The sequence below is a fragment of the Mesoplodon bidens genome, assembly GCF_964165515.1.
Source record: "Mesoplodon bidens genome assembly, chromosome: 2".
Lineage (NCBI taxonomy): Eukaryota > Metazoa > Chordata > Mammalia > Artiodactyla > Ziphiidae > Mesoplodon > Mesoplodon bidens.
Genome location: NC_138177.1, coordinates 42,790,209 through 42,802,694, shown reverse-complemented (window position 1 = coordinate 42,802,694; position 12,486 = coordinate 42,790,209). Strand labels below are relative to the sequence as shown.

The window sequence follows — 12,486 nt, the reverse complement described above, 5'->3', positions numbered from 1 at the left end:
ACACACAAAGTTTATAAATAACGTTTTTATATATTTACATAAACATACAAAATATCTTAGAAACTTAACTCACAGGTTGGCTAATAGTGTTTCCCAGATCATTAACTGATCTTCTGATCATTAAATTTAACTAAAAGGTAAATTTGTCAGAACAGGACTGAGAACCATTGTCAAAACGTCCATGCTTATAAATAAGCCTAACAAAGTAGGATACTTTAGGTTAATTTGGGTCAAACTCATGTACAGATTATAAAATTAGTGCAATGGGATTGTGACTGAAATTATAAAAACAAACTGTTTTAAGTTTTTAGTTCCAAACTTAAAAAAAAAGGTAGTCCTTTAAAAGTCTTAACATTTTCTGTTTTGACCTGAATACCAAATGGAAAAGTAAAACAATATTCTATAAAATATCTATGATGAAGAAATTTAGAATAGATGAACGTGAATCTATGAAAAGTCTCATTTATTTAACTGATACTTTGTTGGTGATGACACTCTACTTGTATTAACTCAATGGATATCGATTGTGCACCAAGCACTGAGATGGTATTGTCACACATGCTCCGCTATTTACGCTTTACATCAATTGATGGGGGAGGTATCATTTTTAGCATATTTTCTTGACAGAGCACTAAATCTTGAAAACCCCTTTCCCAGGATCACACAACCAGTATGTGAAAGAGCAGGGATTAGGAACTCAGTTCTGCCTGGCGTCACGCAAACAGCACTGTGGCATTTTATTTCCTCATCTACTTCTGTGGCTGCAAGCAGCTTGTCAGGGACACTGTAAAAGCAGCAGAAGAAAGATTCTCCTTCTTCTGGATGCCCAAAGAATATTGTTCATTCTATTATAGCATTCGCTGACTTGTACGTATAACTTACCTGCTTCCTCCCACTAGATCACTGTTCCTTGGGGAACTTAGTAAGTGTTCCATTGTTGTTTGATGAATGAATGGGTAAATGAATGAATAGTGGGTAAATGGGCGAATGAGACTGTGCAAAGCAATCCTGACACAATCTAGACACACTTGCTGTATTAAGTCTGAGCTTTGCTCAAGCCTGGACCATCTCATTTCAAGTAGCAAAATTCCAGAGCTAAGTCTCCTGAAAATACAAGTGCCAAAAGTTGTTCTTTAAGTAAGCAATACACATATGAATATATGTGTGTGTGTGTGTGTGTGCATGTGCATGTATATATATAAATTCTTGTGATATATAAAACTAACTCCCCCCACGTCTCCCCTCTCCTCCTCCTCCCTCTTCTTCCCTCTTATCTCTCTCTCTTTCTCCCTCCCCACCTCCTTCCCCCCACCCCGCATCACGAGGTCAATTTTTATATTTAACAGAAAACAAACACAGCAATGCATATGCATCCCCCGAAACCACATCAACCTGCACAGATACATGAAAATGAAAGCTGTGAGGGAGTTGCATAATGAACTGAATTGCATAATTCCCTAAAGGCATATAAGAAGGGCCTGACTTTGTTAACTTAGAGTTTTTATTTGAATTCTGAAATATAACTAATTTGTATCAGTAGTTTCATTCATCATTTTGTCTTTCTAATTCTACTGATGGCGACAACTTACCAAGTTGCCAAAGACACTTCAGACAGAAAAAAATGTTTACTGAAAAAACAGATGTGCCCTTTCACAGGAAACACTGCTCTTGAAATTAAAGGGAAAAAAATGGTAACCTCAGAATTACAGTGATAATTAAGTTCAGAAAATAAATTCCTGTCAACAAGATTAAATAGGAATGAATAGAAATGCTATCAGTCAAGGGAGTAATAAAACAGATTACCATGCTGTCTTTTCTAAATACAAGACAGTGTGGGAATGGTACTGGAAGAAACTGAACCTTTAAACCCTGAGAGGAGTTGGAGAAAAATGAGGTCTCTGTCCAAAACCTAATGGGAAAACACTCATCAAACAAGGGATCAGAGAAGGAAGAAGGCTAATCTCAAAGCAGGCCCTTGCCCATGCCTTATTATTTCTCTTCCAACCCATTTCAATTCTTCTATTCTCATCAGCCATTTTCAATGAATTAGTGTTTATACCAGTTGTTTTCCAGGTACGCCTAACTGTAAGCAATTAAAAAATGAAACATTTTTGGCAGGCTCATGCCTGAGTCCAAAAGAACGTCTATTGGCATTACAATATTTACCCTTATTCTAACATGACTACAACCTACTAAGCCTAGTTTCAGAGTCAAACTATATTTTCCTTTCACATGGAACATGCATTGTTTTGGATGTCTTATTTGCATAATTTTCCCTTTACATATAAAATTTAGAAATGAAACTCAGTTGCAAGCTGAACAAAAGTTTACAACTCTCAGTTCTCTTTCTAAAAATACAGCTGTGCGATTCTATAACCCAAAAAACAGAATGTACATGTGGAAACCATTAAATTACATTGAATTTAATTAAAAGTTGCTCCCAATCAAGTATAAAGTAAATCAAAATGACTGTAGAATCCTAATGCATCAGTGACATTTGGTATTCATCACTTGTAGAAAATACAGCAGAGATGTACTGAGGGACAGAATATTTCAGAGTCCAAACTTCAAATCTCCATAATCAAAAAAAGAAAATGCTGCATCCCAGACAGTCCACCATGCTGCCCTTTACCAGTCTGAAGAAGGTGGAATCCAAATCAAGGCATCAAAGAACTGCTGATCTTGATTCCAGGAACATTAAAGGTTAACAATAACAACCCTTTCCAGGCTTTCAGGTTATCACCTGTCAGTAGTAGGAGTCTAACTCTTCAGAAATTGATCTTTCCATTTATTGGAACTTATTTCATGTTGAGCCTTAAGAGGATATTCAGTTCACTTCCATTTAAATAATCATAAAGAACAGACTATGTACCAGATGCTCAATATCTTGATTAATAAATCAGAAAATAATGTGCCTTTATACCTTAAAATATTTCAAAAGCTTCATAATTTACATGAATTATAATAGACCATGGTCCTTTCAAGAGGGAAACAGCGCGGAAGCAACCAAGCATAACAAAAACACCACCGAGTAGCTTCTCGTGATCAGGAGACATATAGAAGTGTGCAGGGTTAACTCTAGGCAAAAATGGGAAAGTGCAAAATGATATCTTGGAATTCTCAGTATCCACTTCAGTAATTCTCCTCTTCTCTGCTACTTAGAGAATTCCCTCCTCCTTCAAGGATTCTGTACCTTTTTATTGGGACCTTTTCTTTTCCCATTAAATTAAGACACTGCCTTGGTCTCTGGTTGGAAAGGACTCCTGGTCTCCAAATGTCTCTTTGAGAGAGATTCAAATGTCTCTCTTGTTTGCTCAGTGAGAAGGAGCCAGAAGAGGGCAGGGGCATGGTCTAAGGAGGCCCTTGTAGCCAGTCATCATTTGCTTATTCAAGGACTAGGCATTCACCCTGCTTGCACTTCCTCTGGGAAGGCTTTCTTTCTCCCTGTCTTCTCTCTGCTATGACCCTTCTCTACCTTTCCTCTGTACTACCTCAGACTCTACCTGCCCACTTTCTCTTCCTTTCTGCTCCAACATTCACATATGGATTGTACATGCTTTCCAGCACATTGGCATTATCTTTGTTACTAACTGAAGAAGTTGTAATGTTGTGATTCTTCTTATTTAAAGTGATAAAAATATATTTATATTATGTAGGTTATAATAGGTCTTGACGAAAAAAATTAATAGAATGTACTTTTACTAATAAAATCATTATAATTTGTGAATGTTACATTTATATAGAAATTGGAGATAGATAAGTTTGTTTTTTTTTTTTAGAACAAGTAAGTAGTCATTAAACAAAATTGGTGAACTAAGTTCTAGGTCATCTCAAAGGAGGAGACTAATATATAGAGAGAGTAGATAAATGAGGAGTTTTTAAAATCAACATGAATATAGAAGAATGGAGGGCCAGCTTAAAGTTTGCATAAGGAAACCTGAGGGACTTAGCTGGTGACTGGACCAGTATTCAATAATGGGATACTCCTGCCCAAGAAAGCCTGTATCAGCCTTGAACACCAACAGAGGCTCCCAGATATTGCTCCACAGGAGCCCCAGGTATCATCTGCTGAGGAAGGCCAGTGCTATCAAATCTCTAACTGATGCTAGTTCATGCCTGGGGTACTGATAAGTTTCTGGAAGGGATCCGAACATCTGAAGAGATAACTGGACAAATACTACTCAAAGTCAATATCAAAACCAAGACTCTACTAGTCTTCTTGAGACTTTTTCAAGGCCTAAGAAGAAAAAAAGACGGCTTCTTGAGAACTGCTTCAGATCAATTTGGATTGAGAAGAAACTCTTTAATTTTCCATTTTGTTGAAAGTGAGGCTTATAGGTTTTTTTCTAGGAGTCATGGCTTTAGATCAAGAAACATTCTCCCAAGAAAACCATTTTGACCTCCATCCTTACCATCACCTAAAACCTGACAAAATCAGGTACAGTACTTATTGTGGGGAACAGAGCAATCCCTTTATTGACTTAAGAGCATGAATGGAATAAATCCAAGCATCACAGGTCAAAGGAGTCCTCTTCCTAAATGTTATTCTGTCACATATATTTGCAATATTTACTCCACAATGACTTATGTATGTACCCTTAAGAACATCCCCACACATCCGCACTTTGAAAAGAAAAGCAAGAAATGTCCCATCATAATCCACACCCACCCCATTCTAAATGTCTGTGTATTCTGCTTTGAAAAAGCAATGCAATGGTCAGAGTACCCTTCTATACTCTTTGTCCTTTGAAGTGCACACAAAACATATTAAGAAATCAGCCAACTATTTGCTTCTGGATAGGGATACCAGGATGGATAGCTAGAAAGGAGCCAATCATTCCCACTCAGTGCCCTCCAGTCACTTATCTTAGTCCCCATCCCTCACTTCCTGGGGATATAGGATTGTTTGTCCCTCAGAGAATTTATTACTCTAGCAGAAAACTCCAGCAGCAAACTAAAGTTTGAAGAGATGCTTCATTCAGGCACCAAGAAGTTTCAACAATAAAAATAATCAAAACTGCCTACAAATACACTGCAGTATAAACACTACCTTTCAATCTCTTAAAATGCATCTTCTCGTGTCTCTCCAAGGTGACTGTGAGGTTACACTTAAATAAGCTTACCACGCTAAGCAGCAAGAACACATGCTGAGCAAAGGGGGTAATTTTCAATTTACAGTTATCATTCTCATTAGCTGCTCAGTAACTTTAGGTGAGCCAATAACCCAAAATGACTGGAGGTAGAAGAGGAAGTCAAAATCTTTAAGAAATAAATTTGTTTCGTTGAGGATGAGACCAGCCCTAGACCTACATCTGTCTTTAATTCTCTACTTTCCTACTTTGAAGTAAAATACAAAGAGAAATTATATAAATAAACATTAATTTGATTAGCTTAATAAGGTTACTTAAACCAATCTTTAGAAGAAAAGTAGCAAAGTGAAAAAGGACACTGGCTTTGACATTAAATACCTCCACTTTTGAGACTAGCCTTGCTCCTTGCCAGTTTGGTGACCTGAGGAAGACATGTTACCTAAGATCTCAAAGCTTGAGTCTCCTCATGTGCAAAAAGGAAGATTAATATTTGTGTAGGTTTGAAATGAGAGGATGACTTTAAAATACATGCAAAATCTTTCACAAGGCACATGTTCCATAGTTGTTGTTCATTTATGGTATAATTATTTGGTGATTATTTCTGTTAAAAGAACCTCGGAGTACTAGAGATAGTAGTAGTAATAGCAGTAACAATAGCTAACATTTATCAAGTCCTTATTTTGGGCCAGATGCTGGTTCTACTATTCTTGTAGCTTTCACATGTATTATGAATTGTATGTATTGGACTCTATCTCACGATTTCTTCCCTAAATTAAATACATGCCATTCCTCCTGTAAAAGTGTATATATATATATATATATATATATATATATATATATATATATATATACACATATATATATATATGCTGATATATATGCATTTGTAAATCAAATGCATATTTGTAAGTCAAATGCATATTAAGAAAACTTAAATGGAAATGAAAACTGCTTTCTTCAGTTGAATCATGTCCAACACCAAACATGAAAATCACGTCTTTTATAGCTCTACATTATATTTATCCTAACATATAATCCTTTCCCTTTTCTTGTTCTAGTCAATTTTTCTTTTTACTTTCTTAATTTTTTTGGTTATATATCAGTTTTGTTTTTTAAATTCATATAGAAGACTTCTATAAATATAGAAATAAAAAGGACACTTTTGCACAGTAGCATGATCTAGAATACCTGAAATTAAATAAAATGTAGACTGAATTGACATCATAAATCAGCATTATCCTCTGTTTTAACAGTCTTTGCCTATCTAGCCACAGTTTTTCACATTCTCTGTTGGCAGTTAATTCTAACATCAACTATTCTTATACTAGAGCAGAACATTTTTTCCCCTTAACCTCAGTTTGTCTATTTATTCTTCTGTTTCAGTTAAAGAATGACAATAATTGGACCTTACCCTAATCTTCATAACTCTATCTTGTTGCTATGTCATGATGTTGTTCTACATATTTTTACTCTTATTCTTGCTTTTATTAAGGTCAATTTTATCAAAACACTTCTCAAAGAAAAACTAAATTATGTGTGAAATTTTTCAGTTCTGGGGATCAACCATCTATATGAAAAAATTATAATTCCATTACTGTAGAAATATCTTCCTTCTCTACACTTCAAATGTTTGACTAATATGCTTTTTGTTCTTTAAAATGTTTGGATAAAAGGCTTGAAAGCATACCATTGCCAATACCACTTTCTAAAAATCAACAAGCTTTATAGTTTCTTACAGAGAATGTGACCTGAGGCAGGACTTCACACTGCACATTTACAAGGATATTAATTCCCAAAGCTCTGTGTGATTTGAATACCATTGCTGTCATTTGTCTTCCCTTCTTTTCCCCAGAGAGAAAGCTCAGATACTTTTCAAGTTACTTCTCTACATTCCAGATGAAAGAAGATGAAGGAAAATGGAATTAATGTTATAAATTTAATGATTTAAGTTTAGCGATTTTTGTTACGTTTTTCTTGGAAATTTTTAAGTTGCTTTTCCTCAAGTTAATTCCATATCTCTACAGGAAAAATAGCTGAACCTAGTAAAAAGTTAATGGGCAATTATTTAATTTACTTTCAACTGCATTTACTTTTCTTGTTTTCAAAACGATTAAAGTATGAAAGGAATATTTTTAAAGTTTTCTTTTTTAGAAAATCCAAGTTAATTTTAACAAGATAGCAATCCTTGTTGCTCTTTATATCAGTGATTGGGGGGAGTTACTAAAAATGGTAGAAGGGCAACTGAAGAAGTATCTGGAAATTATACACACACACAATTTAGTATTATTCTAAATTTTTATGAAATTTGTAAATTTTAGTTTCACAGAGTGATTTATGAAATAAAATATTCTCTAAGAAAGCACTGAAGAGAAAACAAAATATATTCTTTAGGTTAGATGTTAAGAGATAATGTAGCCTAGTGTCTTGTCATATTTGACCCTTACTTGATGACATTTTTTGCCATTGATTAAAAAAGGAATAATTCACTAGAAACTTTGAAAGTAAAAACACTTCCGTGGTATTCCCAATGCCTATAACAATGCCCGATTTTGAATGAAGAGAAAAAGTAAATATTTGATTTCTTCCCTGGCTGGTTGTTCTAATTAAGCATCCCCTTGGATCCCAAGACAATTCAAAAATAAATTCCATAAGATATAGCCAGTACAGAGGAAATCTCCAGAGAAATGGACACCAGCTTTCATTCCAGGGGAGAAAGATTATTTTCTTGAACAAAGATGCTATATGACCCTATAGAGTGTCTGTATCAAGTTCAATTCCAGAGGTTGGCTGGGGAGAGAATCAATGGAGTATGATTAAGAATCACAAGCCTTCACCCTGGAGACAAATAGAGCAAGGAGGATAAGGGCACTCCCTGAAGATCCATCAGAACAAAAGAAGGGGAGAGGCAGGAAATCAGGAAGTGCCAGCGCCAGGTCTCATTGAGAATGTAGGCATTTTCATTCTGGCCAGATTTCCAAGAATATACCCCAGCTGAATTCTTTTTTGCAGAGACAAAAAATGAATACAGTAAATCTCTTCCTAACATTCTATCAGCTAGAAATCTCCATTACTTGGCCCTTCTGAATCTTTATATAATGAAAACTGATGGTTAGGTGGGTTTTTTTTTGGTTTTTTTTTTGTTTTTTTGCAGTACGTGGGCCTCTCACTGTTGTGGCCTCTCCCGTTGCGGAGCACAGGCTCCATCGCTCACAGACCCAGCCGCTCCGCGGCATGTGGGATCCTCCCAGACCAGGACACGAACCCGTGTCCCCTGCATCGGCAGGCAGACTCTCAACCACTGTGCCACCAGGGAAACCCTAGGTTTTTAAGTATCTTTTGTACCATCAAAGTAAAGTTTGTATTATATTTGATATAGTTTAACTGTTAAATATATATTTTTAAAAGAAGCCACCCATGTATGACATTCATTTATAGCTATTTAAGTCCACTCTACTGCAGACACTTGTTCATCCCACAGTGGACCAGACGCTCAATGAGAGCTACGAGGCTCTTGCCCTCAGGAGCTCATGAAAAAATACCCGAACATAAAAATTTTAAACAATTAGGGCAATACAATTTCTAATTCCTATGATCCATGTACAGGATAGAAATTTTTGTGTAAAATTTTTTTTCAAAGAATGTGGACATCGAAAGTGGCAAAGAAGTTGCTATATCAAGGGATAGAAAAGTAACTTGTCAGTATCAAGATAATGACTGAAAAAGAATGACATGGTATAAGAGAAAGGAAATGGAGGATTAATGAAAAAGATTATCAGAAGAAATTGAATAAAAGAGAAAAACAGTCAAGGGATAACTATATACAGCTATTTAGATATTTATGAAACATAATTCAATTTAGTATGCAATTTAAAAATAAAGACAGTCACAATAAAAGAATCACGATGGAATACATATTTGGAATGCCGAACTCTTGAGTTTTTTCATCCTATGCCCCAATTATGCTCATACCGTATATAGTTCCAAATCAAGTCATGCACCCTACAGTGAGCCAATAAAGTATTAAACTTCAAACTCTAATTTGGACTCTGTTAATTTGTACAGAATGGTTCGTTTGTTCGTTTGTTCATTCATTCTTGCATTTGTCAAAAATTCAGCACATTCTATACGCCAGGCATTTTACTAAGGGATTCACTGATGAGCTAAATCAGACATAGTTCTTCACTGTGAAATGCCAACTAGTTTGTGATGGAGAGAGGCAGTGAGATATGACCAAGCCTGGAGGATAGGGCAGGATTTTCTGAGGAAGTGGTATTCCAGATGAGATTTTGAATATAGGATTTTAAACTAGGTTAAAGGAGCATGGACAGGGCAGGATGAAGAACAAGAACTTCCTATGCAAGGAGAACAGCATGTGCAAAGGTCCTGTGGGGAGACAGGTAGGGATACAGACAGGAGGAGGCTCTATGCAAGGCCCCTATGGCAGAGCTCAGGGTCCAAGGGAGAGAGCGGCTCTAGGTAGGGCTCTAGGTTGACAGGCCTCGGGTCACTCATGAGCTTGGGAAGACTTTGATGAGATGGCGGTAGGAGGTGAGTGGGCAGGGTATTAGGGAGAAATGTTCAGAGATGTATTTTGAGATTATTTTGTCTGTCAGAGTAGAGAAAGGCCTGGAAAAATAAAAAGAAGAGTAAATGCAGGAAAATCATTTAGAAGCTTTTTTGCATCAATTTAGCCTAAAGATACAGTAACTGGGACTAGAACAGTGCCAACAGAAAAGGAGAAAAGTCAATTGATATCAAAATTATTTAGAAAGTTAAAAACCAAGACTTGATTCATGGTTTGTATATTGGAGGGGGTGGGGGAGAGGCAGGGAATGGATATAGTAAGGATAACTCAGATCTTTGGTAGTATAACCAAAATATTGTAGGCATCATTCACAAAGATAACAAACACAGAACAAAGAGCAAGGATTTAGGACCAGATATGGGGCAGTGGAAAGAGAACATTTGTGAGCTTCACTTTGGAGCGCCACTGTGACATCCAAGATCCTGACATAAGGGTCTATTTCTCAGAGGAGAGGCCTAAGCTAGAAACATATTTATGTGGGTATGGATGATTTCTCCTAAAGAGAAGATATAAAAATGAGAGAAAAAATGGGGCCACTTTCAAAACCTTCTAGGATCCTAAACATTTAATGGCCAATTGGACAGAAATGAGCTGCCTAGGAAGCTGAGGAAAAGTGGGAAACAAAATGAGAGCATACGTAAGGGAAGAGAACGTCTCAAGAAGAAAGGAGAGGCCAGTATTGCCGAGAATTACAAAGATGTTAATCTAATATGCTGACAAGTGAAATGCTACCACTGCATTTAGCAAAATACAAATCATGTATCACCAACTAGAGCTACTTGGACAGGGCAGGGGTGTGGCAACTAGACGGAAATAGACTGAGGAGCAGATGGGGAAGGGATGTGAAGAAAAGATGGCAGTCAATACAGACAATATTCTTGACACTGAAGGAACTGAGAGAGATAAGTTATTTGTAAGAGGATTTGAGAAAAACAGAGATTTGTTGTTTATTTTGTTTTGCTTATAATGTTTTCATTTGTTGGGATGCGTTTGTTTTGGGGGGAGACTGAAACATATTTAAAAGTAAATGGGAACACTTAAGCAGTTGAAAAAAAGTCTGATAGGTTAAGATCCTGAGAAAGCCAAGGAGTTGTGATTAAGTAGAGAATGAGGATAGGATGGATACCAGATGTAGGTGGATTACACGCTAGGTATGAGGAAGGGGAGGACTTCCATTTATAGATGCCTGTGTGTGAAACAGTAAGTGAGATAGCTTGCTCAGACTAGATCATTAGTTGAAATAGCCAGTAGTAAAAGGGTAATGGGATAGAGGTTTAAGAAGAACAGATAAGATTTGCAACTGTCATTGAGAGGAATGGGAGATTTAATTGACCAAAGAAACATAGTAGGATCATGGAAGTATTAAGAGTCCAGTGAAAATAGGTGGTCATGTATTTACAGTGGAAACAACCTGCCATGTTGTGAGGTTTCAACAGCACTTGGCCATTGGTGGACATAACTGCAGTTATTCAGGAATGAGGTTTTGCCTTTTGAACAGAAAAGCAATGGACAAGAAAGAAAAAGGAGTGTTTTTGAAATGATAGGACTCTGAGCTAGACTGGAAGAAAGTGAAAAAGGAGAGATCTGATGGCCTGGGAGACAGGATAGGGGTCAATGGACTAGAGTGCTTGATGAGGGTGAAGGAGTAGTTGTAGTGTAAGTAGCTGCAAAAACAAGCTTGGTGGAGCTGCTTGAATTAGTGATCTGAGAGATGGAACAGATTGGGGTGATCATAAGATCCAGAGGGTGTGTGTGAGAATAGAAGACTGAGGTGGAGTACTGGAAAGGTCATTGAAGACAAATAGCAGGTCAAAGAACTGAGAGGAGAAGGTTCTGACAGGTCATTCTCATCAATGCTGAAGTGCCCCGGAATGATGGCAGCCCGAAAGGGGAAAGGCAGCCAATGATTCAGGTATCACTAGCTTAAATGAATGATGAGGAGTGGCCAAAAGATCTGTAGGCGATTGCAGCAGAGACCATCCATGGAGGGTAGGACAGTAAAACAGCCTCAAAGAAGCAATTCTTTTTGGATTAATGGATTTGGGAATAATGACCTCAAAGCAGCAATGAGGAGAAGGTGCATATCAACCTTATCTCCAAGTCCTGTTTTCAGAATAACATTTAAACCAATTATTCATCTTCTCTACTAAAAAAATTATATTTACAGTCAAAAATTTTATAAAGATGACTTATAGCAAAGAATATCAAAATTACCGTAATTATACCATTACTATTACAGGGAAAGAATTAACTGCTCCTTATGATTCTCAGGGAAAGGAGTCATCTGGAGCAAGAGTCAGTAAACTTCTTCTCTAAAGCATCACACAGTAAACACTTCAGGCTTTGTGGGCCAGTCTGTCACAACTATGGAATTCTGCCATTGTTGCATGGAAGCGGCCATAGACAATGCATAAATGAAGGTGATATTTTGAACCCAATCTGTCCCACTACCATATCTATCATTCAAATCAAGTCAGAAAAAGTGGTATTAGAATTTAAAAACCAGTAACCACTGCTTTCAGACTTAAAACTAAAGAAAATCAGCCAAAAGTTCATGATTTTCCTTTCCCTTAAGAGAAATAAAATTGAATGCAAGAACTCACCTGAACATAGAGTTCTCTGAGTTCATACTGAAATTTCTTGGGATCTGTGGTAACTGTTACTGGGCCAATTTCTGTGGAGATAAAAATGACATAGGTCAAAAATAGTGATCAATAGTGTTAAAGACTTTAATGTACTATGTCTGCAAGTATTTTTTCACTATGTACTACATGGTTATTTAACAATTAGAAATAGTCAGCAAAACAACAA

At 36.6% G+C, this 12,486-nt stretch overlaps 1 protein-coding gene across 5 annotated transcripts in view; it reads right to left on the bottom strand.

Moving 5' to 3' along the window:
- Positions 1–12,486, bottom strand: part of HMCN1 (hemicentin 1) — a 526,618-nt gene that overhangs the window by 406,158 nt on the left and 107,974 nt on the right. For all 5 annotated transcript variants that reach the window (XR_014015141.1, XM_081225456.1, XM_081225458.1 and 2 more), the window contains exon 2: positions 12,279–12,349. Coding sequence is in view for 4 of the 5 variants with exons in the window: in XM_081225456.1 (XP_081081582.1) it covers positions 12,279–12,349 (71 nt within the window). In the remaining variant the exon portion in view is untranslated. The remainder of the gene's footprint in view (positions 1–12,278; positions 12,350–12,486) is intronic.